The sequence below is a fragment of the Hyperolius riggenbachi genome, chromosome 6 (assembly GCF_040937935.1).
Source record: "Hyperolius riggenbachi isolate aHypRig1 chromosome 6, aHypRig1.pri, whole genome shotgun sequence".
Classification (NCBI taxonomy): Eukaryota; Metazoa; Chordata; class Amphibia; order Anura; family Hyperoliidae; genus Hyperolius; species Hyperolius riggenbachi.
In genome coordinates this window covers 325,545,341-325,571,028 of record NC_090651.1, presented here as the reverse complement: position 1 = coordinate 325,571,028, position 25,688 = coordinate 325,545,341, and the positions used below count along the sequence as shown (strand labels likewise).

The 25,688-nt window shown below is 45.0% G+C and overlaps 1 protein-coding gene across 2 annotated transcripts in view; it reads right to left on the bottom strand.

The window, feature by feature from the left end:
* The window catches only part of BCAM (basal cell adhesion molecule (Lutheran blood group)), a 134,084-nt gene that overhangs the window by 29,882 nt on the left and 78,514 nt on the right, over window positions 1–25,688 (bottom strand). For both annotated transcript variants that reach the window (XM_068241427.1, XM_068241426.1), the window contains exons 3-10: window positions 19,974–20,190; window positions 17,689–17,759; window positions 13,646–13,742; window positions 11,305–11,487; window positions 10,886–11,010; window positions 9,335–9,491; window positions 6,191–6,300; window positions 2,387–2,528 (exon numbers count right to left, since the gene is read on the bottom strand). In XM_068241427.1, coding sequence (XP_068097528.1) covers window positions 2,387–2,528; window positions 6,191–6,300; window positions 9,335–9,491; window positions 10,886–11,010; window positions 11,305–11,487; window positions 13,646–13,742; window positions 17,689–17,759; window positions 19,974–20,190 — 1,102 coding nt within the window. The remainder of the gene's footprint in view (window positions 1–2,386; window positions 2,529–6,190; window positions 6,301–9,334; window positions 9,492–10,885; window positions 11,011–11,304; window positions 11,488–13,645; window positions 13,743–17,688; window positions 17,760–19,973; window positions 20,191–25,688) is intronic.

Sequence of the window (25,688 nt, the reverse complement as noted above, 5' to 3'; positions counted from 1 at the left end):
AGAAATGCAGTCAAGAGGCCCATGGTGACTCTGGACGAGCTGCAGAGATCTACAGCTCAGGTGGGAGACTCTGTCCATAGGACAGCTATTAGTCATGCACTGTACAAAGTTGGCCTTTATGGAAGAGCGGCAAGAAGAAAGGCATGTGGGGGACACAGCAACCATGTGGAAGAAGGTGCTCTGGTCAGATGAGACCAAAATGGAACTTTTTGGCCAAAATGCAAAACGCTATGTGTGGCAGAAAACTAACACTGCACATCACTCTGAACACACCATCCCCACTGTCAAATATGGTGGTGGCAGCATCATGCTCGGGGGGTGCATCTCTTCAGCAGGGACAGGGAAGCTGGTCAGAGTTGATGGGAAGATGGATGGAGCCAAATACAGGGCAAACTTGAAAGAAAAGCTCTTGGAGACTGCAAAAGACTTGAGACTGGGGCAGAGGTTCACCTTCCAGCAAGACAATGACCCTAAACATAAAGCCAGGGCAACAATGGAATGGTTTAAAACAAAACATATCTATGTGTTAGAATGGCCCAGTCAAAGTCCAGATCTAAATCCAATCGAGAATTTGTGGCAAGATCTGAAAACTGCTGTTCACAAACGCTGTCCATCTAATCTGACTGAGCTGGAGCTGTTTTGCAAAGAGAATGGGCAAGGATTTCAGTCTCTAGATGTGCAAAGCTGGTAGAGACATACCCTAAAAGACTGGCAGCTGTAATTGCAGCAAAAGGTGGTTCTACAAAGTATTGACTCAGGGGGCCGAATAATTACGCACACCCCACTTTGCAGTTATTTATTTGTAAAAAATGTTTGGAATGATATATGATTTTCGATCCACTTCTCACGTGTACACCACTTTGTATTGGTCTTTCACGTGGAATTCCAATAAAATGGATGCATGTTTGTGGCAGTAATGTGACTAAATGTGGAAAACTTCAAGGGGGCTGAATACTTTTGCAACCCACTGTATATATAGTATCTCGTGGCGGATGCTGGGGACTTGGCTAAATCTATTTCCCCATTGGACAGACTCCCCATAATGAAGGCACTAGTTTCTTTGACTTATTGTCTGGCTCTCCATGCAGTTACAAAGCAGCTACGCGGATAGTTCACATTCTGCTACCATCCAGGTGACAGCTGAAATATGTATCAAGTTGTCCCCTGGTTACCTCAAAATCAGCTCAGCAATCCTCCTCCCATGATGCACTGCACACTCCCAATAAAATCAAATGATGTTGTCCGAGGGTGGTGATCTCTATCCCCTCCTCTGTTTCCACTGGAAATCAGCAAGAGAAAGAGGAGATGGGGGTGTGGCTCTCTATCTCCTCCTCCATTTTCCCTGGAAATCAGCCTGAGAAGGAGGGGATGGGGTGGGGCTCTCTGTCTTTCTCCTCCTCCATTTCCCCTGGAAATCAGCCACAGAAGGAGGAGATCAGGCTACTGAATTGCTTGTCCACAGGAGAATAACAGAAGTCACCTGCAGTGCAGTGCAAAAGTGTGCATGTGCAGAAGACCCAGACTGGACCCGACTGAGCCAGTTACCGGGGCTGGTCGTGCCTGAAAGGAGGATGGCATGGGACTCAGACGTGCTTATGGGGCAGAAGGAAGCCCCAGGTAAGTATCGATTTTTTGATAGGTTTAGATCTCTGGTACACTTTAAGGTGAATCATTAATATTGCTGTCAACATTTTTACTCTGAGAACTGCTTCAAAGTGAACCCGAAGTGAAAATAAACTGAGGAGATAAACAATAAATAAATGATTTAGTCAGTGTTTGCCCATTGTAATATCTTTCCTCTCCCTGATTTACATTCTGACATTTATCACATGGCTACATCTTTACTGCTGGCAGGTGATGTCTGTGGAAGGAGATGATGCATTTTTGGCAGTTGGAAACAACTGTTATTTTTCATACAAGGCAACAAGGCTCCCACAGTGTGATGTCAGTACCCTGGTGCGGGTTACGGTTCCTCTTTAAGTGTCCCAAAGTTAAAGAGACCCTGTAACAAAAAAAACGTCCCCTGGGGGGTACTCACTTCGGTAGGGGGAAGCCTCAGGGTCTCAATGAGGCTTCCCTTTCCGCTGTAGCTGCAGGCAGTCCAGCTCTGTCGATATGCGTCGATTCGATTATTTCCGACATGTCCGATTCAAGCTTCAATGGATCGTTAGGTCGATTTGCCATACTTTACATGGCAATCGACCTAAAAATCATCGAAATTCGTTCGGAAATGCTCGGAAATAATCGAATCGACACGTATCGAGGGACGCATTCGACGCGGAAACTCATGGTGTGTATCCAGCATAAGAGTCAACCATTTTTTTTTATCTTGGTTTAAAAACAATAAGCAAACATTTGTACATGCAGTCCCATGAAGGGCTGTTACCTTCCACAGTGACAGTGACGCTCGCCTCTTTCCGCAGCCCCGGTACTGTGAGGACAGTAGCTTCACACGTATAAACACCAGAGTCGCTATATCTCACATGTTTCAGTTTCAGTCTATTGGATTCTAAGATAACTTTGTTGCCCTGCAATACAGAGAGAGAGGGACAAGGGGTGTAAGGGGGGCGGAGACAAATAACCAGGATGACACATCAATAACACAGAGCAGTCAATCACATTTCAAGGTTCACTGGAAAGTTGTGTAAGCCCTTTGCACTGAAAGCATCGCAGGAATTGAACAGAGGTGCCAACAGGATAAAATATGCTAAAAACTTTAAAATTGCTGAGGAGGCAGTGGTGGACTTACCTCCTCAAAGCAGACATGAAACTGACGATTTTCAAATGTTTAGATTTATTAATATACTCCAAAAAACAGTTGCAATGCGTTTTGCATGTGTGGCCCCGCTTCATCAGGCAATAGGGGATGGAGCATACAGCAACAAGTGTCTATGTCTCAGCCTAGCGCCTCTGCACTGAAAGCACCGAGACCTAACTTACATTATAGTCATCTTCTTGTGGAAGAGGTCTGTTCTGAACTGTTTAAAGGACCATTATCGCAAAAAAAGTAGGCAGATAAAATCTGACAGAACCGACAGGTTTTGGGCCAGTCCATCTCCTCATGGGGGTTCTCGGGGTTTTCTTTGTTTTCAACAGCATTTCCTGAACAGCAGTTGCAAAGTCTAACTGACAAAATAGTGTGCAAATGATTAGGGAGGCTGGTTGGTTTCTTACTATTTTGGCAGTTAAACTGCTGTTCAGGAAATGCTGTTGAAAACAAAGAAAACCCTGAGAATCCCCCATGAGGAGATGGAATGGCCAAAAACCTGTCGGTTCTGTCAGATTTTAACTGCCTACTTTTTTTTTGCAATAGTGGTCCTTTAAAAGTCTGGCAAAGAAATATCCCAAGTGAATTCTGCACTCCTGGGAGAGATGAAGGTTCATGAAGATGCTTCTAATGGTATTTGGTTCCCTCAGCCTTGACATGCCTATGATCTAGAAGTGAAAATCTTTATCATCCATATGGAAAAGTCTGGAGGAAGATTGTCTGAGACAGCAGGAGACAACACTCCCGTGTCACCAATGTCCATTCTTGTTTGAGTAAGTGTTACAATTGCTCCATTGCTTCACAATATGGTATGGGTGAGTTGGAGCATTTGATTTAAGGTAATACTGAAGCAAGCTGTAAAAAAATGAGTTTGATACCATACTCACCTATGGAGAGGGTAGGCTCTGTATCACATAGAGCCTTTCAGGTCCTCTCTCTGTGCTCTCGTTCCATCAATGTCCCTTATTAATTCTGTGGGCCTTTGGGACTCCCCAGTAGGCTTTGGAAGCACTCGCATCCCAGATTGCTTCCGAAGAGGGGGCAACCTTACTTGCGCATGCGCAGTACGGATCCGCTCATCTTCAGACGTACTAGGGGATGCCAGTACTTTTAAAGGCCTAAGAACCGCCAAAGACATATTTGTCCAAGATGGTTGAAGATTGCTTCAGCCGGTGCCTGGCGGTGGACCGAGGGGACAGAGAGAGGATTGGAAAGTCCTATGGGGTCCAGAGCCTTCCCTCTACATAGGTAAGTATTTAACTTATAACTTATTTTTGAAGCTCGCTTCATTATTGCTTTAAAACAATTTTTAAAAAGTAAGCAATATGCTAGAAAGGCAACAGAAATTGATTGTGTAACCACTTCTGGACCTTGGCGTGAAATGTATGCAGTGTTTGGGACCTGCTATCCCTGCCAGGATGTAGATCTCAATTACCATGCCACATGGTCCCACTGTAATCGCCACTCACACCGGTCTCCCGTCGCTGCAGCCCACTTGAGATCCATGAGCCGGCAAGGAGCCGATTTCATTGCCTCCTAACCCTGTGATCGTTGCGATTGGCTCACAGTGATCACAGGGTCAGGTGCCAATGAAATCGGCTGACTGGCTCACGGAGCTCTGCTGTCATACTGAAAGCAGAGTGAGTGGGCTTCAGCGATGGGAGAGGGCGTGACTGGTGAGAGAATCTGGTCCATGCGGCATGAAGTCGGCAAGCTTCATTCAAGGACAGGTGTGAGGAGGATAAAAAAACAAGATCTACTTACATGGGGCTTCCTCCAGCCCCTGGCAGCCTATCTGTCCCTCGCTCCGTTGCAGATGCTGACCTGACTAGTACTTCAAAAAGTGGTACAAAGCTAGAAGTGCTGGCGTTCCAAACAATTTTTTAATTCGCTTTCTTATAAACCCTAATTAATATTAAGTGGTGCAAGGCAGTAAAATGATCACATTTGCTGATTGATTTTCAGTCAGGGAAATATTGATCATATCCTAGATGGAACATGCACCACACACTGCATGCCTAGCTTCTGACAACTGAATAATCTTAGCTGGAACAAAACCAGGAATCTGCGTCTTAGAAACAGCTACCTGCTGCCCATCCGTATTCCATAACATTCACTGAGTGCTGCACTCACTGTGGGACCAGGAGTGACGTGGATATGTTAAAGTGAGTGTAAATTGAAAAAAAACAAATAGATACTTACCTATGGAGAGGGGAGGGTCCTATAGAGGCTTCCTGCTCCTTTCCCTGATCCCCTCCTTCCAGCGCTGTCACCCCTGTTAGCAGGTCAAATACTGCTCTGAGCCTCCGCTGGAGGCTTCGGAAGTCTTCGGGGTGGCTCTGTACTGCATCTGCGCACGCTCTCACATATGCGTAGTATTGAGCCGCCCGTCTTCGGGAGCACTCGGTCTCCTGAACACTTCCAAAGCCTCCCGCAGCGGCAGAGTGGAACAAGGTGACAGTGCTGGAACGAGGGGACCATGAGAGGAACAGGAAGCCTCTATAAGAACCAGAGCCTTCCCTCTCAATGGGTATCAGTTTTTTTCAATGTACATTGGCTTCAACCGACATGAATTCCACAAATACCTGCCTCCATTTAGTGATGCCAATCACTAGATGGCAGGATTAAAGTGGAAATTCGGCATAGCTGATTTGGAACACCCGCATTCTCCGGTCTGTCACTGTTCAGCACCGGTTTGGAAGGACAAAGCATTGGAGGCACTTGAAATGCAACGCGACTCGCAAGGCAGTGAACTCCTCCTGACTTGGCATAGTAGGAAATCCTGATTTCCAATTCCGTTGAAATTCTGAAATCCGACTTCCGAGGAAAGTCTTTTTTTGTCATTTTGTTAATAAAGTCACTTAATTATAATACTTCTGAGTAATGGACCAGCCAAAGAATGCAGAGTTTTACCATGGAAATTTTAGGCCCTTCACAAGACTCAGAAATACTCTGTAATTTCCCTGTCTTGTGACTGGTATAAAATCACTGCGGTAATTTGATTGTTGAGGAAAAATTCTGCATTCTCTGATTGGTTCAATGCTTCCCAGTTCCGTGATTGGGCTAAAATGACCAAGTTGCAATATTATGGCATTTCCACAGAAATACGAATTTCGAATAACCGCCGTGGTAAACCCATATCCGATCTAAAATGTGGAAATTTCAATGCCGCGGGATCCGAAAGAGCATGCCTACTCCTGACCCTTGCACAGCAACAGAAGTATTTGAGTGTTCCAAATCGGCTATGCCAAATTCAACCACCAACACTAATCAGGATACCCCTGATCTGCTGTGTGACATTAGCGTGTGAGGGAAGAAGGCAAAGCACGCTGCGTCATGTCACTGAATGACGTATGGCAGAGTTAGCGCCACTCTTCACAATGAGTTCCTTCCATGAGCTACGGCAGCATTTATTGACTCTACCTTCTTCCAGACGAGGTCGGTTTTATCGGATCCATCACAGGAGCAGAAGAGGAAGACATCCCCACCCATTATGTGTTTGTTCTCCGACACCACAGTCACAGGGTTCAGATCTGTGAAGAAGAAACACCCAATAACAGAGTCAGAGCACTTGCTGGGAACTCAATTCCTACCTGATGTAAATAAATCTACCTGCTTATCAAATATATTTAACCCGCCCCTTCTTTCAGACTACTGGGGAGGCCCAGCCCCCTAAAGCCATAAGTAGGCCCAGCTCCAGTGGGGGCATCAACTTTTTCTACCCTCCCCCTCCTTCAAAAACACAGCTTCCCCCTCCAGAATAGGTGTTACCAGGGTCACACTGGTTATGGGTGGGGGTGGACAGGGCCCAGAATTGGACATTTTACCGCCCAAGGCCCACTGTCACAAATCCTGACTGGTCCTTTGGGGGAGCAAAGGACCAGTGCTTTACTGCTCGCCCATGTGGAAGCAGGGCAGCCACAGACTGGGTTTGTAACTGCTCCCGTTTCCATGTTTGGCAGTTTAACTGCCTTAGTGTGCTAGCCCACTGCCCGCCTGCTTAGGCCATGGCCTTTGTGGTCTTGCCTTAAAGTACTCCTGACCTGGTACTTCTTACTTAATCATTTTTAAATGTTTTATTACTGGTGCTGTGTGACTAGCACACAGCACCATCCTTCCCCTTCCAGCACACCTAGCGGCCCGTTCTGACATAAAATATGTGCAGGGAGGAAGTGACAGTTATTCCTCCCCTCTGCTCGTTTATAATTCATCCCCCTCCACCTATCGCTATAGTTCCCCTTACGATTTACTGCACACAGCGCGCAGGGGAGCTGCGTGTGTGCGCGATCTTGTGGTATTTGAGGTCGGAAGGATATCCGACCTGAAATACCACACAATCACACACAGAGCAGCTCCACTGCGTGCAGTAAACCATAAGGGGAACTATAGCGGTAGGTGGAGGGGGATGAGTTATAAACGAGCAGGGGGGGGGGGGGGACGAATTGTCACTTCCTCCCTGCACATAATTGACATTCTGTCTCAGTCAAAGATTACGACTGAGCAGAACAGCGACTACACGGGGCACAGATTACGACTGAGCAGAACAGGGACTACATGGGGCACATGGGGGGGGGGGGGGGGGGGGGGATGGTGCCTTGTGCTAGTCACAGCACCAGTAATTAAACAATCTTAAAGTAGGAGGGGGGAGGGGGAACCATGTCAGCAGTACTTTAAATCCCTCCATGGATGGCAGAACGGTTATGGTGAGTCATGGTGGCCACATTTATTATATAAATACGAGGTGAAGGGAGTATGCACCAGGGAAGGGGTAGGACGTCAGAATTTTATAGTGATCTGTTAGGGTGAATGTACATGTCCTTTAAGTTTAAGATTGGGGCAAGGGGTTTAGTAGGGGGCAAAAAAGAGGCTACAGAATGTAAGGAAGGTGACCTCTTCTATCCCTAGTGCCAGAAGTCTGTGTTTCAAAAGAACATCTGCATCAACCATGAGTCGAATTCTCCATGGAAGTCCCCTAAACCTCCATGCCAACTATCAAGTCTGGGCTAGACTAAACGCTGCATAGTGGCCAAATGCAGAAAAGGATCATGGTGAAAGGAAGCCCTAGGCAAGTACCAACTTTGGGCCCACCTGGCTTTTTTTCTTGAAATTTGGAGAGGGCTAGTGTCAACCAGGCTCCTAGTCTCTCTTCAGGCCCTAGGCACTTGCCCAGGTTTGCCTTGTGGATGATCCAGCTCTGGCCAAATGGTTAGCAATGTTGTCTAGCAGTGTTAAAGCCCCAAGTCTGAGCACAGACAGGAAACCACCAGAAGAGTGTTTTGTGTGTTGTGTGGGTTTCCTTCTAAAACCATGCTGGAAAGTTTTATCCCTCCTTCCCCACTAAATACCCATCACTAGGGGCATTAGATGATGGAAGAAAACTTACTGATGTGAATTGTTTAACATAAATCCCCATGGAAAACGTGTCAGCAATTTAAGAATAAGTAATTATAATGATACAACAACACAAAAAAATAAAAATGCTTTGGTAGAGAGGTCTAATAAACCTCTTAACAATGCATAACAGTCCTCCATAAGGAAGGCAGCTACACCAGGCACCACACCTACAGGCCAATCAGGGCTGCTCAGACCAACATCCACAGTGCTGATTGGGCAGCAATCAGAGAAGGAGTTCCCCACCGACTTCTCCATACATAGGTGCTGACTGGAGTGACCTCACAGGGGGAGGAGCTATACTTGGTGACAATGATACCCGCGTCTACAAGGAGGGACTTCTGCATCTGAAATACAACTACTGTTTCTTTAAGGCCCATACCCACTAAGCGATTTTCGCAAACGATGGTGCAGGACGAACAATTTTTTTCACAATATCCTGCAATATCATTTAACGAAAGTTTGTTAAACAATGTTGAACGACGGACAATTGCGTGCCATAATCATTCACTTTAGGGCCTCTTTCACAGTGTGACCTAAAGTCGCACATCAGAAAAAGTTTTAACGCAGACTAACGCACAGCAATACAACGTCTGTGCGACATTCACAGTGCACACGTTGCGTTTGTGTGTAATGTGTAGCGTTATTACAAAGTGCTGCATGCTTTGTGTTATACACGTTATTAACTACGTTGGACTGTTTGCACATGCTCAGTAATGACCTAGAAGCATACTTTTCATTGCCTGTATGCTCTACTGTATGCGACAATAGCAGGGCATAGAATTGCGCTGGGAAATTTTGGGGACATTGCGTTGTTAGACTTTGACGTCGCATCAAAACGCAACCTCCCACTGTGAAAGTAGCCTAAACAACCATAATGATGGATCCAATTGTAGATGGTCGTTCTGATCACCGTTGACCCCGTTGCCGTGATTGTTCAACGTTGCATTCGCACCCGACGTTTGTTCCCCCAGTAGATTGCAGAAGATTGTTTGTCGCATCGTATCTCCTGATCCATCTTCCGTAGTCTTTGTGGTGGGGGTTTACCTCTATGCTGACCCCCTCCTCTTCCCCCCAGAGAAAGTAACAGACTGATGGGGAACCAGGTACATTATTATTATAATAACTGCTTTACATGGCACCTTCGTCTTCCATGGTTCCAGTGCTTTCACTTACAGTGAACATTCAGCTCCAGCTCTTGGATTAAATCGACTTCAGAGGGGCTATCGAAGTCCAGAGCCTCACAGCGGTAAATTCCAGAGTCCGTTCGAGATATATTCAAGAATTCGTAAACTCCATTTGAACTGGAGTCCAACTCTTCCTCCTTGTTATCCTTAAAGAAAGAAGAGGCGCAAGTGAGAAACAAACAGGTGACTCCGCACACGCTCAATTCACTGACCACTTAAGATGTACCTGTAGGAGAAAGAAGTGCCCCTAATAGATACCATAACCGGGGGGGATATTCTATCCTTAAAGGTGCTCCACTACACCAGTGTGAAACACTTCAATGAATACAAGCATATATAAATGCAAAAAAATGCATGAACTTTTTTATTCAATGCAAGAGGTATGTAAAAAGGCACAGTTAGGCCTGGTGCACACCAAAACCCGCTAGCAGATCCGCAAAATGCTAGCAGATTTTGAAACGCTTTTTCTTATTTTTCTGTAGCGTTTCACCTAGCATTTTGCGGTTTTGGAAGCGTTTTTGGTGTAGTAGATTTCATATATTGTTACAGTAAAGCTGTTACTGAACAGCTTCTGTAACAAAAACGCCTGCAAAACCGCTCTGAACGGCCTTTTTTCAGAGCGGTTTGCGTTTTTTCTATACTTTACATTGGAGGCAGAAACGCCTCCGCAATCCAAAAAATGCCTCACCCCGGGAGTATGCGTTTCTGCAAAACGCCTCCCGCTCTGGTGTGAACCACCCCATTGAGATTCATTGACCAAGCGTATCTGCAGCCGCAAGCGGCTGCAGAAACGCTGAAAAAGCCGCTCGGTGTGCACCAGCCCTCAGTGAAAACATCTTTCCATGTATATAGTGAACACACTAAAAGCCTCTAGTGTGTTCACTATTTACTGCACATGGAAAGAGTTTTTCATTGATTGTGCCACACAGACCGAGCTCTTTCCAAGCAGCACGTCGCTACTGTGCAGGCGCAAGCCGTCAATTATAAACATGTTGGTGGTGCGCATGCGTGGAATGACGGGTATATGACGGGGAAACCCTGAGATCCCAGTGACGTACTTCCTGTCCAGCAGAGACTACGTAATTGGGCAAGGGGTGTGGTGGTGGGGTGGCACTTTGCATATGCGCACTCTACCACAGGGTCATGTCACTGACATTTTGTGTGCGTTGCAATGCGATGTGATGGAGGCGGACATCACACCGCAAACTCACAGGTTCGGTGTAAAACTGGCCATAAAGGACATGTGAATAGAGATGCAAATGGTTCTGTGTTGGTGCAAATGTCAGCTTGAAAATGGAGCAACTTTTCCCACCAAACCCCAGATGAACAACAGCTCCCAGCATGCATTGCTCCTCTGCTTAAAATTGGCCAGTTACCCAAGCACTTAAGGATGCAAGAATTAATTTTAAAATACAGCAACAAATACATAAATACAGCTCTAACAATGGCCTATCATGATGTATCTTCCTAGTGTGCTGATGAAAGGTGGCATGTAATTGGCTGCAGTTTATAGCATAAAGCTGAGCTTTATTCAAATCACCTTCAGCTTCTGCATGATGTATGAAGGCGGGGGCTTCCCATCCCCCTCACAATTTAGGGTCACTGTGTCGCCTTCCTTGATGGGTTGGTCTGGTTTCACCACAAACTTGACATTTTCGGTGTAATCTGCGGGAGAAAAGGCAATAGTTAATCAAAGGGTGCAATCGATATTAGGGAGGGTCAACGAGATGCAAAACATTTCAAGTTGTGCAAAATTATGTATGCAAATTTATGCAGCTTGAACATGAACATCAAATCCTCCTGAGGTACAATTTGATCGGTCCATTTTCAAGTTGCATAAATTTGCATACAAAATTTTCATAATACTGCATCAACTCGAAATTATTTGCATCTCACTGACCATAGATAATCGGTATAGCGGTTATTCTATTGCAGTCCCTCTATACTCCGCTTACTTACAGTGTAAATTCAGCTTGAACTCCTTGGACTCCATCTCGCTGGTGTCTCCGCCTGGTAAGGGGAACATGGCTCTGCAGGAGAACATGGCGTCCACGTCCTCTTTTGTGGGTTTCAGGAAGAGGGTACTGGATGCCGTGAACAACCCGGAGGCCTCGGTGGTTGTTCGGGAGGAGACATATAATTCTGCAAGTTTTAAAAGAACTTTTTAATAAAGATGTCTTTACCTACTATACAGTATGAAAAAACACATGGCTGGATTTGAGGCAAGGTTACAAAGGCCATGGCCTAGGGCACCAGGAAGCACGGGGCGGGCAGTGGGATGGCACACTAAGGCAGTTAAACTGCAAAAACATGTAAAGCAGTCACAAAACCCAGTCCGCGGCTGCCCTGCTTTTTACAGGGGCAAGCAGTGGAGCACTCCCCAAGCACAACACAGAATGGGGAAGCACAGGACCAGGGAAGTACACAGGATGGGGGAGTACAAGACGAGAGCACGGGATCAGGGAAACAAATGGGACAGGGGGAGCACACAAAATGGGTGGCGGTTGGGGGGAGGCTGGGCTGGTGACAGTGGGCCTTGGGTGGTAAAATGAACAAATCCGGCCCTCGAAATACACCCATCATTCTAAAACCTTGACCAAAATTTACAGGGGCATATTTACACCTTTAGCCCTTTTAGGCCATGTGCAGACCCCAGCTAGGGTGTCCTGCAAGCCCCTATGTCCTTCTTCTATGTGCAGCCCCCTACACAGTGGCGTGACTACAATTCATGGGGCCCCACAGCAAACGTTGATGGCGACCCGCCTTCCCCCCAAATGGTCACACCCTTTGCCTTGCCTATCCTTTTTGCCGAGACGAGGTGAGAGAGGCTCCAGCATCAGGGCGCAGTGTAGGAGGGGGCGCACAACTCACTCAGCTATCATTCCAGTATTGTGTTTGACGCAGAGAGAAATAGGAAAAGGGGATACATGGCAGTGACTGCAATCCAAATAACTAGAGATTAAGGTGTTGGGGTGGGGGGAGTTGGGGGCCCTGGAGCGCTACTTAACCTAATAGCAATCAGTGTGTGACGGCTGGGTTGGGAGGGATGGAGGGGCACACTTTGGTGTCTCAGCCTTGGGTGCTGGAGTACCTTGTCCCGGCTCTGCTTCACAGCTTTGCGGCCCATCTCACAATGGCCATAAAACAAGTGTGGCAATCATGATTTTCACACTCATAACAAGCACAGCCCCAAAAATACACCTGATCCGAAGTATGGTCTCCTGTATCGGAGGAAGTGAAGGTTACTAGTTGGGGACCCCCATAGCTATGGGCCCCCCTGCGATAGCAGGGTGTGCTTCCCTCTAGTTACGCCCCTGCCCCTACATGATGAAGACCACTCTCAGCTTTAAAGGAAGCATTCTTTAAATTTTTTTAAGAAATGAAGAGAGAAAGGCCGGCACTGCTAGCAGTCACATTTACTGCAATATTGCAATTGGTATATTATAGCTGCAGAGTGTCATCTAACAAACAAAATACACATACCGGCGCAAGTGCTCACAAACGACTAGGGTTGGAGGGTGCGGGGCAATGGTAGCCTTTAACGGTGTACCAATAGGGGATGCAGATGTTGCGACTGCACTGGGGCCATTGGGCCAGAGGGGCCCTCCTTCAATGGCAGTACAAGCTCTTTATTGGTCCTGCGCTTGTAATTACTTCTATAGATGTTTTGAATAGTGGTAATCATTACCAAACTGTTCCCCAATCTGTCTGTGCCTCTAATACTTTGGCTGTCCTTGACAGGTTTTTGTGTGTCATATTAATTGGTATGTATAAAGTGCTTGGGGGACCCAATGTAAAACTTGCACTGGGCCCAATGCTCCTTAGCTACGCCACTGGGTAGCCTGATGGCCGTTTCACGCCTTACTGCTTCTACGGTGGCTGCTTCTACTTTCTTTTGACTTCCAGGCAACAGAGTACAGCTTAATTCGTGGCCTCCTGTCGTTGCTCCTCTCATCTCCACTAAACAGCACACACTGAGCCAGGTTTATCAAAACTAGTGCAAAGAGAATCTGCAGCAAATCCAGAGCAGAAATGCATAAGTGCTCAAAGTGGCCAATCAGAATCCTTGATCTAGAGGTTCGCTCCAGTTTTGAATAGATAGAACACTGTGCTTCAAACAGTTTAGAGAAGTCACACTTGATTACATTCACATCTTCCTCTGGATAAATAAGGTCGAGGGGGAGGGAAGCTCCTACAGACATTAGAAACCAGAACAAACAGCAGAAAAATATCTGTGTGGATCCCTTTAAGTTCCTGTATATATTAAAACACATTCAGAATTAATCTAGCATGCTCACACCTGTTCCTTGCACATTTCCTGCATTGAGCGGCATGTGGTTTTTGAACCATGCGATGGTTGGGGCGGGATAGGCATTCCGACTGATGCAGGTCCCAACCTTATGGAAGAAAACGGAAGAGAGGGAAATTCAGGTAGACTGTGCTGAGCTGGAGATCACATATACTGTATATTCAGAAAGCACAAATACACAATGTACAGACAGGCAGCGGAAAAGTGGAAAGCCAGTTAATTTGGTCATGTGCTGTGACACCAATACAGTGTATAAGCAGTGACAGCAAGTACAGCACAAGCATAATAGCTGGAAGAAAGTAAACAGCTATAATTAAAGGACCACTATCATGAAAAATTATAAATTGCAAGTGTATGCATATCTATAAAATGTACATTTGTTTCAGATTAAAATGCACTATAATTTATTTTTTCCTGCATTGCTGTCACTCACAACAGATTGTAAAAATATGGCAGATCAGACAGGTTTTGGACTAGTCCACCTCCTCATGTATTTTTTAAAAGCAGTTCCTGAACAGTAGTTGCTCAGTCCAACTGCCGAAATAGTGTACAAGTGAGTGGGGGGCTGGTTGGCATATTTGTATAGATCCTTTACATGGAGTGCTTTTGTAAATAATAAGGAAAATACTGAACCCCCCATGGGGATAATGGATTAGCTCAAGACGTGTTAGTCCTGTCACATTTATACGGCTTACTGTAAGCAACAGCAACATAGGACACAAGTAATTTACAGTGCATTTTACTCTGGGGAAAATGTACTTCTTATACATAAGTGTTTTAAATGTCACAATTTTTTTGCCACAGTGGTCCTTTAACTACTTCACCCACAGGCTGTCTTATTATTTGGAAATAAAGGTGGATTATTTATGTTTTGTGTACATTATTAATAATTAGCACTCATTTGCTAAAATAACAGTAATATACCCTCATGACTGTAATAGAACGCGGAAAAACCGCCGCGTCGACTGACAGCAAGGCGGCTGATTCCGCGTTTAGCGCAGCGGTTTGCACGCAGCGGCGTGCGTCTGGTGTGGCTGGGTCTGTTAGTTCACACAGATTGAGGAATACGCGCGCACGCGCTGAGAGGCAGAACCTTTTTGACAACCAAGGAGGGATCAGCTGACCAGGTTGGTCAGCTGACCTCAGAGCAAGTGACTATTGGTTGATCATTGATGGGTGGCGCCGGAGAGCGCCGCTCTATATATAGTTACTGCTAGTCAGTCTCAGGTTGTCTGCCGTTGCGAACACTTACGTGGAAGCACTCAGACCTTAGTCAGATCCTACAGTGTGTTAGAACCAGGAGGACCTGGGAATTCACACTGAGCCAGATTACTTCTGTTATCATTGTGTTATACTTCAGACTAGTTCCAGGGTGTCGAGACCACGGACCTCACACCCAAGATTAGGGACTCTGTGTTATCATTGTGTTATACTTCAGACTAGTTCCAGGGTGTCGAGACCACGGACCTCACACCCAAGACTAGGGATACTGTGTTCCATCATATTATACTCCAGACTAGTTCCAGGGTGTTGAGACCACGGACCTCACACCCAAGACTAGGCATTGTTTTCATATCTGTTATGACCTATTGCATTTCTGACTATCCCTCTGCTTTCTGATTCGGTACCTACGCATATCTGATTATCTGCTGCCAACCCTGCCTGCCTTTGGATACCGAATCAGCCTTCTGTCTCTGTACCTTGTCTGTCCGTGTGTTGCCGACCCAGCTTGCCTGACCTTGAGAGCTATCTCTCTCCATTAGAGATAGTCTCCAGACCTGCTAGTGACATCCACCTTTCAGGTGTCACTCACTCACAGGTCCTTCCTACTTTCAGCCTGGGGCTCCACCTCCTTGGAGGTCTCAGGCTGTTGGAAGGTTGTTGCACTTCCCAGAGGGCGGTATCGCTTGGGAGGGTCAGACTAGTTTCACAGAAGCCGTCGCGTGGACTGACAGCAAGGCGGCTGATTCCGCGTCCAGCGCGGCGGTTTGCACGCGGCGGTTTGCACGCAGCGGCGTGCGTCTGGTGTGGCTGGGTCTGTTAGTTCACACAGATTGAGGAATACGCGCGCGCGCGCTGAGAGGCAGTACCTTTATGACAACCAAGGAGGGATCAACTGACCAGGTTGGTCAGCTGACCTCAGAGCAAGTGACTATTGGTTGATCACTGATGGAGAGCGCCGCTCTATATAAAGTTACTGCTGGTCAGTCTCAGGTTGTCTGCCGTTGCGAACACTTACGTGGAAGCACTCAGACCTTAGTCAGATCCTACAGTCTGTTAGAACCAGGAGGACCTGGGAATTCACACTGAGCCAGATTACTTCTGTTATCATTGTGTTATACGTCAGACTAGTTCCAGGGTGTCGAGACCACGGACCTCACACCCAAGATTAGGGACTCTGTGTTATCATTGTGTTATACTTCAGACTAGTTCCAGGGTGTCGAGACCACGGACCTCACACCCAAGATTAGGGACTCTGTGTTATCATTCTGTTATACTCCAGACTAGTTCCAGGGTGTCGAGACCACGGACCTCACACCCAAGACTAGGGATACTGTGTTCCATCATATTATACTCCAGACTAGTTCCAGGGTGTTGAGACCACGGACCTCACACCCAAGACTAGGCATTGTTTTGATATCTGTTATGACCTATTGCATTTCTGACTATCCCTCTGCTTTCTGATTCGGTACCTACGCATATCTGATTATCTGTTGCCAACCCTGCCTGCCTTTGGTTACCGAATCAGCCTTCTGTCTCTGTACCTTGTCTGTCCGTGTGTTGCCGACCCGGCTTGTCCGACCTTGAGATTTATCTCTCTCCATTAGAGATAGTCTCCAGACCTGTTAGTGACATCCACCTTTCAGGTGTCACTCACTCACAGGTCCTTCCTACTTTCAGCCTGGGGCTCCACCTCCTTGGAGGTCTCAGGCTGTTGGAAGGTTGTTGCACTTCCCAGAGGGCGGTATCGCCCATACTGCCTAAGACCACCTGCTCCTCGGGTGATCCAACTCAAAGTCATTACTGTTGCACCAAACACTCACACTATATAGGTGTCCAGAGGTTAGTAATATATCTGTATTATCGGTGATTCTGCAGATCATCAATAATCGGGTATATATCTGTATTCTTGGTGATACTGCAGATCACCAATAATCAGATTCTCTCTGTGTGCTGACACCGATCGTTACAATGACATACATATTAAAAAAAACCCCTAAGGCAACTACTAATTTTTTTTTCTTTCTGAGGCTGGGAACACACACTAGGCAGTGCGGTAAAGGTCGCGTTTGTGTGTTTTCTGAGTGTTTGCTTTTTTTCCTGCACATGCACTTTTCTTGCATTTTGTGTGCGTTTTAATGCGTATGCGGTTCGCAATTATGTTTTGAAAGCGTTTCTTAATGCATTTCATGCAATTCACTAGGAAGTCAACTAGAAGTGGAAATACATAATCAAACTTGTTTTTTTTTTTAAAGGCATATTAAAACGCATGAAAAATGCATACAAAATGCACTTAATTGCAATACCTCTACGTCACCATTGACTTTCATTATGTGCGTTTTTGATGCGTTTTTGAAAAATATGCAACAAAACCAGCACTTTTAAAAACACACATTGCAGAACGCAAGCATATGCTTTTTTTCATGTGGTCCATTGACTTGCATTATGTGCGTTTTCCACAACACTAGCTTTTCTGCCTAGTGTGTTTCCAGCCTCTCTAGTGTTTTTCTTTGGTTGTTTTACTTTTGGCCACAAGATGGGTTACTAGGAAGTGTTCAATATTTTTTTTTACATTTGGAGTCCTGTTCATTCATTCCCAGGCACTTCAATTGGCTCGGGGAACACATGTTCCCCCTCACCAATCCCTGACGTTTAAATTGCGCCGATACCGAGCGCGCACGCACCAACCGCTAATTGACTGGATGTGTTGAAATGTCCTGTTTGTGTTAGTGAGTCCAGAAACTGGATGTATCGGTACATCCAAATCACGGTAAGAGGTTAAATAAAAAGACAATACTGATGCTACTAATTACCTCAGATGCAGCCGATTCTGTAATTGACAAAAGTTGGTTATTTACCACAAGCTCTGGAGCAGCCGGGGTCACTAAGAAAAGAATAAAAAACAGTTTGTACATGTAAGACATGCCATAAAATGAAACATCTGCAAACGTTGAGGCCCTGTTCACAGTGGTGCGTTGTGATGCAGTGTAACGCGACTTACCACACTGCAATACACTGCACTGCATTACCGGTTAACATGCATGTTGGCAGTAGGAGTGAAGCATTCTTTTCACTGACTGTATGATTCACTGTACCCAATGCAATGTGGCTATAACAGTACTACTTTTTTGTTCTCTTGGGTTTCTGTTATACAGGGAATGCAATGCAACATCACATTGTAAGTCTAAATGACACGCTAGCAACAAACTTTCATAACTCACCTTTTTTGTAACTGATATTCTATAGCGTTGTCTCTTGTGAACATAATATTTCACCTATGGATGAAGTCTGGCAGATCCACCATCTAGTGATTCTGTATCTATTAATGTATTCATGTTCCCCAGCTCTGTTCCTGATCACCCCACTATCTGGCCTCTCCTCACTGCTTCTATGGCGCTCCCCATACTATGATAATGATGAAAATGCCAGCAAGAATGCGGCGAATGGGGAGTGTCTTAGGAATCCGTGACATCAGCAGAGCGGTAAGTTAAACAGTATGTTTTATTCTTATTGGTTTTCTAAATGGCCAATTATAAGTTAGGACATTTAAACATAGCACCACAGCCTGTTCCTTTGCCAGAGTTCATCTTATCTGGAGCAGCATGACTGAGGACTGTGCAGTTCTGATTTATAAAATAAAAAAGGTAAGAATGGCTGAAAGAAAGAGAGGGAAACAACCTGAATCTACTGCTATGTGCAGAAAGATTTTGCAATGCAGAGCAGTATGAAAACTCTACCCGTTGCTGTTATTTTATTCAAATTTATTTAGTACTTGGAGTGGGTGTGGCCTGGTGAAAAATCATTCCACCTGCTGGAGTTGTCTCCTCCCCTTTGTCTAATAATGGTGCTGCCAGACCCTCTAATATGCCTGTAATAAATATGGAGTCACTGATCCAGAACAGCCATACAGATTAGACATTCCGACTTCATGTAATAAAAATGGCAGCCTCTGTATTCATCTCAGTTTAGTTCAGTGGCCATACACTGATAGATTTGCAGCAGATTCGACCATCAGATAGATTTCTGGCAGATGCCTGTCAGGTCGAAACTGACAGGAATCTATCTGATGTGTGCCACACACTAGGAACAGATGTCCAATAGATTTCAGAATGAAATCTATTGAAAATTGATCGCAATGCATTATTGCACCATTTGATCCAATGCAACTCTAGGGGCCATCGATCTGCTGCCAGCAACCGATCAACCTATATTTTCCATCCGGACCGATCGAGCAAATCAACCGCAATCGACCAGCCAATCGATCATGCTTCCTGCTGCATCGATTTCTAGCCGATTCGATCAGAGCGGTCGAATTAGCCGTCGATCCATGGATGAAATTGACCAGTGTATGGGCCCCTTAAGACTACATTCCCATTTGCAATGTGTAGCAGGAAGGCAACAGAACGGAAAAATCTCACAACGCGTTGTCCATGTGTTGCATTGCATACACTAAAGCATACAGCCAATGAAAAGTAGGCTTCACTGACACTGTTCATGTGCAAATTATGCAGTAATGCCATACCTCCCAACTTTTTGAGATGAGAAAAAGGGACACTTAAGCCACGCCCCTGCCACAACCCTGACCACACCCTCAACACGCCTCTAGCCACGCTTACCATGAAGATTTAATTTAAAAAAAAATGTTGTTTTATAATTCAAACCACACTGGTCCTTTCTATCCTGGTTCATTTTACGTCATAGTAACATTTTAAAATTAGTAATATATCAATTTAAAGGGAATAAAGTTTAGAGTCAATCAAACACATTTTTAGTATAGAAATATATGTATTTACATAGAAAGAGGGACAAAGTCCTGAAAGAGGGACAAATGAGGGTGAAAGAGGGACAGGGCTCCCAAAAAGGGACTATCCTTCCGAAAAAGGGACAGTTGGGAGCTATGAGTAATGCACTGTTAGACAGCTCCGCATTGGACGCATTCTGAATGTTGCACAAGTTTAAAATTGCAGAGCGACTTTCTGCATTACAATATGTCCATTATGACGCACCGCGATGCCCCACTTTGAATGTAGCCTAATGGTGAACTGTTCAAGGCACTAGCAGTAAATATACGAGACTGCAGGCAGATAAGTATACTCACCATAGACCTTCAGCTCAGTCCTGCCCTCCCCGGACCCCTCGTTGCCTGAGTTCACTCGGCAGAGGAATACGTGTTCATCGCTGATGCGAGCATTGCTGATCACTAGGCTGTTGTCACTTTTTACCGCCGCCCTGCTGGTGAAGGGTGTATTCTGGTCCACCGTGGTACGGCCATCGTTGTAGGTGGCAATTCGCACTCGAGTTCCTTCCTGATCTATCTGTGTTTGTCAACGAGAAGACCAATTGGTATAAACAATGAAATCTGAGACTAAAGAAAGCACTGGACACAAGACAGCAATGTGACAAAAAGACAAACTGAGGCCGACCTATCAGTAACATCTCACTTCATATGATTCTATAGTAGAGATAGGCAATGAGAGGCTAATAATTGCACCTTGAATGTAAATTTAAAGGACCACTATTGCAGAAAACTGTAAAATTTAAAATCCATGTAGACATATACAGATAAGAAGAATGTTGGTGGCATGGGGCTTGATTCACTAAAGCGTGATAACTCAAATATCACACCTTATCAAAGATATCACACCTCATCAAAGTTAAGACACCTTATCATAGTAGCATAGCGAGTGCTACAAACTTATGCCTGCTAACTGGCAATGGCACTCATCCTGCCCTGAGCCCCTGCGGGTTCGTAGCGCTCGCTATGCTACTCTGACAAGGCGTGTTAACTTTGATAAGGTGTGATATCGTTGATAAGGTGTGACATCTTTGATAAGGTGTGACATCTTTGATAAGGTGTGACATTTTTGATAAGGTGTGATATCTTTGATAAGGTGTGATATCTTTGATAAGGTGTGATATCGTTGATAAGGTGTAATATTTGAGTTATCACGGGTTAGTGCATCAAGCCCATGGTGTGTAACTGGCTGCCATTCTTGCACTTTTACTATTATTATTCCTGTACTATGTGTAATGTGTATATGATATCTAAGCGCTATGCTGCCTGTATGTATGCTGTATAATGTGATCAGCATTTAGTCTGACAATTGCAGACAGGAAATCTCATGCAGGCTGGACATCCCCCAAGAATACATTATTTTCTGTGGCTGTCAATTATGGGGATCAGGGCAGCTTCAGACCTGGGAAAATAAGACCGAATTAAATATTCAGCTTAAAGACTAACAAAAGTATTCTGAATGAATTCCACAATACTTGTGGGGATTGCCAGGAAGCGCAATTATTCCATATTGCTGGGATTTCTCCTTGTGATAGAAGAGAGCATGTCTTCCCTTCATCCAATCCACAGAGATCTGCAGCTAAAAAACTCCACTAGCAGCACCGCCTACTGGTGAATTCTGGAACTGCTGTTTGACCACAACATGGCAACTATCTGTGGAAAGCACTGTATAGCAGTGGGCAGACGCTGTTCTCCAGTGTGATGCAGGTAGATGTAGACTGGGTAAAAATTGACTCCCAACAGTTTGTTATCCCTAAAGGCCCATACACACCAGTCAATTTTTGCATCAAATTGTTAATGGCGAGTGACTGTTTGCACAATATTGCGTTACAACATTAAACGAAAAGTTAATTAATCAGTGACGGCCGATTACACGGAATAATCATTTGCTTTGACTGACTATCATGACAGATCCAATTGTGGACGTTTTTTCCGATCTTCATTGAGCCCCGTGTTTATTACAGCAATCATTCAGTGCTGCGTTTGCGTCTGTCCTTGATTCTCACGACAGTTGTGGATTAGGGATTATTCACCTGACCAAACTGATTACTTGCTTCTCCATGAGTGTTCTTAGACATGACCATCACTAATACCTTCCAATAATGCCAGCGGCTTGCCTATCCAGCTCATCTTTTGACTTTAAGAGTAAAGACAGAGACACACTGCAGAGCACTTTCCAATCCGTTTTCGATTTTCAAAACACGCTCCCGCTAACTTGAATTAAAATCACGATCGTGGCAATTTTGCTACGATTTTTACCGCAATTGTAATGCAAGTCAATAGGAGACGAAAACCTCCATGTAGTATGTGGGTACTTAGCAAACATCCTCTTTCATAAAAAGGGGTACACGCTATAAAGAAATTGAAAAACACTGCAATAGAAGGTAAAGAATTGGTATAACAGAAGAAAATGGCAGCGTTTCCAAATGCAGGCTTCATCCAAATTAACCAGCTGAATAGATGTGTAGAGCCCAAACACGGGCAGATTACACAACGTGCATTCAAAACAGATGCAGCAAATAGAGGATGTTAGCTTCCAATAAACAGTTTGCATGCAGATTGTTCAGCACTAGAATCTTACACCGCGTTGAGGGGTCCTCATGGAAGAGACCCAACCTCTCGCTAACAATTAAACATAGTGTAAACCTGGGGCAGCTAGCCATAAAATGATCTACACATTTTCTAAAGAACAACAGAGGAATCCTATTCAGGCTGCAACTAAAATGATTACCAACAGAGGCATATGTATAAAAGCATCTAAAAAAAATAAAAAGGTAGCAATGGTGCGCACCAAATTCCTCCCACTTCAAATTACCTTTAATTGTTGTCACGTACGGAAGGTTTAGCATTTTTATCACTTGTGTAAACCCCAGTCAATGTCTCATGTGACAAGTAAAATGCTGCAGCAATTATGCTTCCGAAGACCCTGAACGTCGACCTGTCAGATCATCATCTCTCCCCGGTGATGGGGGAGGGGCTGTCCCTCCCCCGATTCACACGTACTTGTCAGTGCGGAAGATGCTGACAGCTACATAGATAACAACATTCCTGACTAGCAAATCAATTCTCTTGTCACCCTACAAGACAGCAAGTGCATTCTTCCCTTCCACTTACTGGATCTGACTTATAAAGTTTACAGAAAAGGGTACAGTCCGCATTGCTCACACCAATCAATAAGATGCTTCTTCTATGGATAAATAGCTAGACAAGGCCTAAGATGCTTTAAAGTGGACCTGTACTCTTGCACAGGACAGAAGGGAAACATAGAGAAAGAAATGAACCCTGAGGCCTGGAACCTACTACAAAACGCTATCGCTAATCGCAATCGCTAGCGTTTTGTATGCGCAGTTTGTAAGCGATTTCTTTTCAAAAGTGTATCAATTTGCCAGCGGTTGTGTAGCGATTAGCGTTTTAAAGTCTGATTGGTCCTTGCAATTCATTTTAATTTTGTTACAGTGTGCAGTAACTTCAAAACGCTTGCAAAATCGCTCCGTGCAGGTTTTGATAAGCGTTTACGCCAGCGATTACATACTTAACATTGAAGCGCTAACGCTCCCAAAATGCTGCATGTCCTGCGCTTGCGATTTTCAGAATCGCAAACGCTCCAGTGGAAGTTGCCCCATCCATTAACATTAGCTGAGCGTTTTTTGAAAACGCTAGCGCTTTCAAGTGCTCCCTAAATGCTCACGAAAACTCCCTTGTGGGTTCCAGCCCTCAGGCTGGGTTCACAGCGGTCAGTTGCATAACTTTCACATTATAATGACTGTGACCTGCCATGGAATCTGGCCATAGACTTTAAAGAGACACTGAAGCGAAAAAAAAATGATGATATTATGATTTGTATGTGTAGCACAGCTAAGAAATAAAACATTAAGATCAGATACATCAGTCTAAAGGCAGCCATACACTGGTCGATGTGCCATCAGATCGACCAGCTGACAGATCCCTATCTGATCGAATCTGATCAGAGAGGGATCGTATGGCTGCCTTTCCTGCAAACAGATTGTGAATCGATTTCAGCCTGAAACCGATCACAATCTGTTGTGGTGGTGCTACCGCCGCTCCCCCCGCCGGTATACATTACCTGAGGCTGGCTCCCGGGCGTGATGTCCCCGTCATGTGGCACCTCCGGCTCCGGCATCCGCATAGAACTTAAGCTATCACACCAGTGACAGCGGAAGTTCAAATAGAGCGCCCTCTAGTTGTACTTCCGCTGTCACTGGCATGACAGCGGAAGTTATGCGAGGATGCCGGAGGCGCCATGACAGGAGCAGTGACGGACGGGATGCCCGGGAGCCAGCCTCAGGTAATGTATACCTGATCGGATCGGCCGCCGCTAGCGACGCGCTCCCTACCCGCGGGCGATCGAGGGTAATTTCCCGCACGGCGCGATCGACGGACCGATCCGATTTCGGGAGGAAATCGGATCGGCGGGTGCGTGTTGCGCGAACGATTGGCAGCAGATTCGATCCCAGTGATCGAATCTGCTGTCGAAACTGCCGCAAATCGGGCCAGTGTATGGCCACCTTAATTGTTTCCAGTGCAGGAAGAGTTGAGAAACTCCAGTTGTTATCTCTATGCAAAAAAGCTATTAAGCTCTCCGACCAACTTGGTCCTCGAGAGGGCTGTTATCTGACTTTTATTATCTCAACTGTAATTGAACTGTTTACTTTTCCTTTAGCAGAGGAGAGTTTATTACTTCACAGACTGCTCTGAAAGACTGAGTGTTGTGTAATCTGGACATATTATAGAGTGATGCAATGTTAGAAAAAACACTATATACCTGAAAATAAAAATATGAGAATATTTTCTTTGCTGCTAATCTTCTAGTAATTATTCATAGCACACAACCAATTCATTATATCATATGTATTTTTTCGCTTCAGTGTCTCTTTAATGCAAAGCCTGCATGCAGTGAGTTAGAATAACGCAATCTTTTACTGTGAACAGTCTTATAAAATCGTACGGGCAGTGAGTTGACATGCAGAGTTATTCTGCAACGCAACTGACCACTGTGAACCTAGCCTGAATGTATTTAGAGAGTTTAGCCTGTCTTATTCCCCCTTATCAGTGACTAATCACCACTGTATTTTAATCTCTGAGGCAGGGAACACACTTGACTGTTTTCGTGCGCGTTTTCTGCACAGAAAAACTGAGAACTCATGTTAATCAATGGGCTAGTCCACACTTAATATGTTGTTGGCGCGCAGAAAAAAAACTGACATTCTGCATCCCGATTCTGCACATTTTGGCAGTTTTCTCTATCAATTACATCAGCTGCTGTGAAAAAATGTGCGCGCTTTCCTGCATAGAAACACACTTGGTGTGCAGAAAAAGTATGCAGGAAAACTTGCGCAGAAAACTGAAAGACAAGTGTGTTCCCTGCCTTAGGTGTGTCAGCTGGCTACCTAGGCCAAGCAGCTAATTTGAAAACACAGGATGTTCCTGTAATCCTATGTCTACTTCCATGCAAGCAGGAAGTACACACTGCAGATTGGTATAAGCTGTAACAAAGAAATGTTTACTTTAAAGGTTATTATGCTGTGGCTTATCTTTTAGAGCAGAGAAGAAGTTCTGATTTCAGATCCACTTTAAAGGGGCGCACTAATGATACAACTTTGATTGTACAATTTTACCAAATCTATGTAGTAGAGGGGTAAACTGAGTGAATATATTTTGAATGGATAGTATAGCTAGTCCTTCATATTAAGCTCTGCACACACGCTAGACCACGGCCACCAGAAAACGATCGATCCCCGATGGTTATCAACAAGCAAACAACAGCAGGACACATTTGAATTCAGGGATGGCACAATAACGGTCTTCCGATCAGATAATTACCGGAAGCGTGAAAATGAGGAACCGGAAGTGCAAAATTTGCAAGACATGACAGCGATTATCACCCGAACCTACATCAGGATGGATCACCCGAACCTACGTCAGGATGGATCAGTCTACATGGAGGATAATCGCTGTCTTTTACAGTTGTTGGGACTCCTTTTTGCAGTACATGAGATG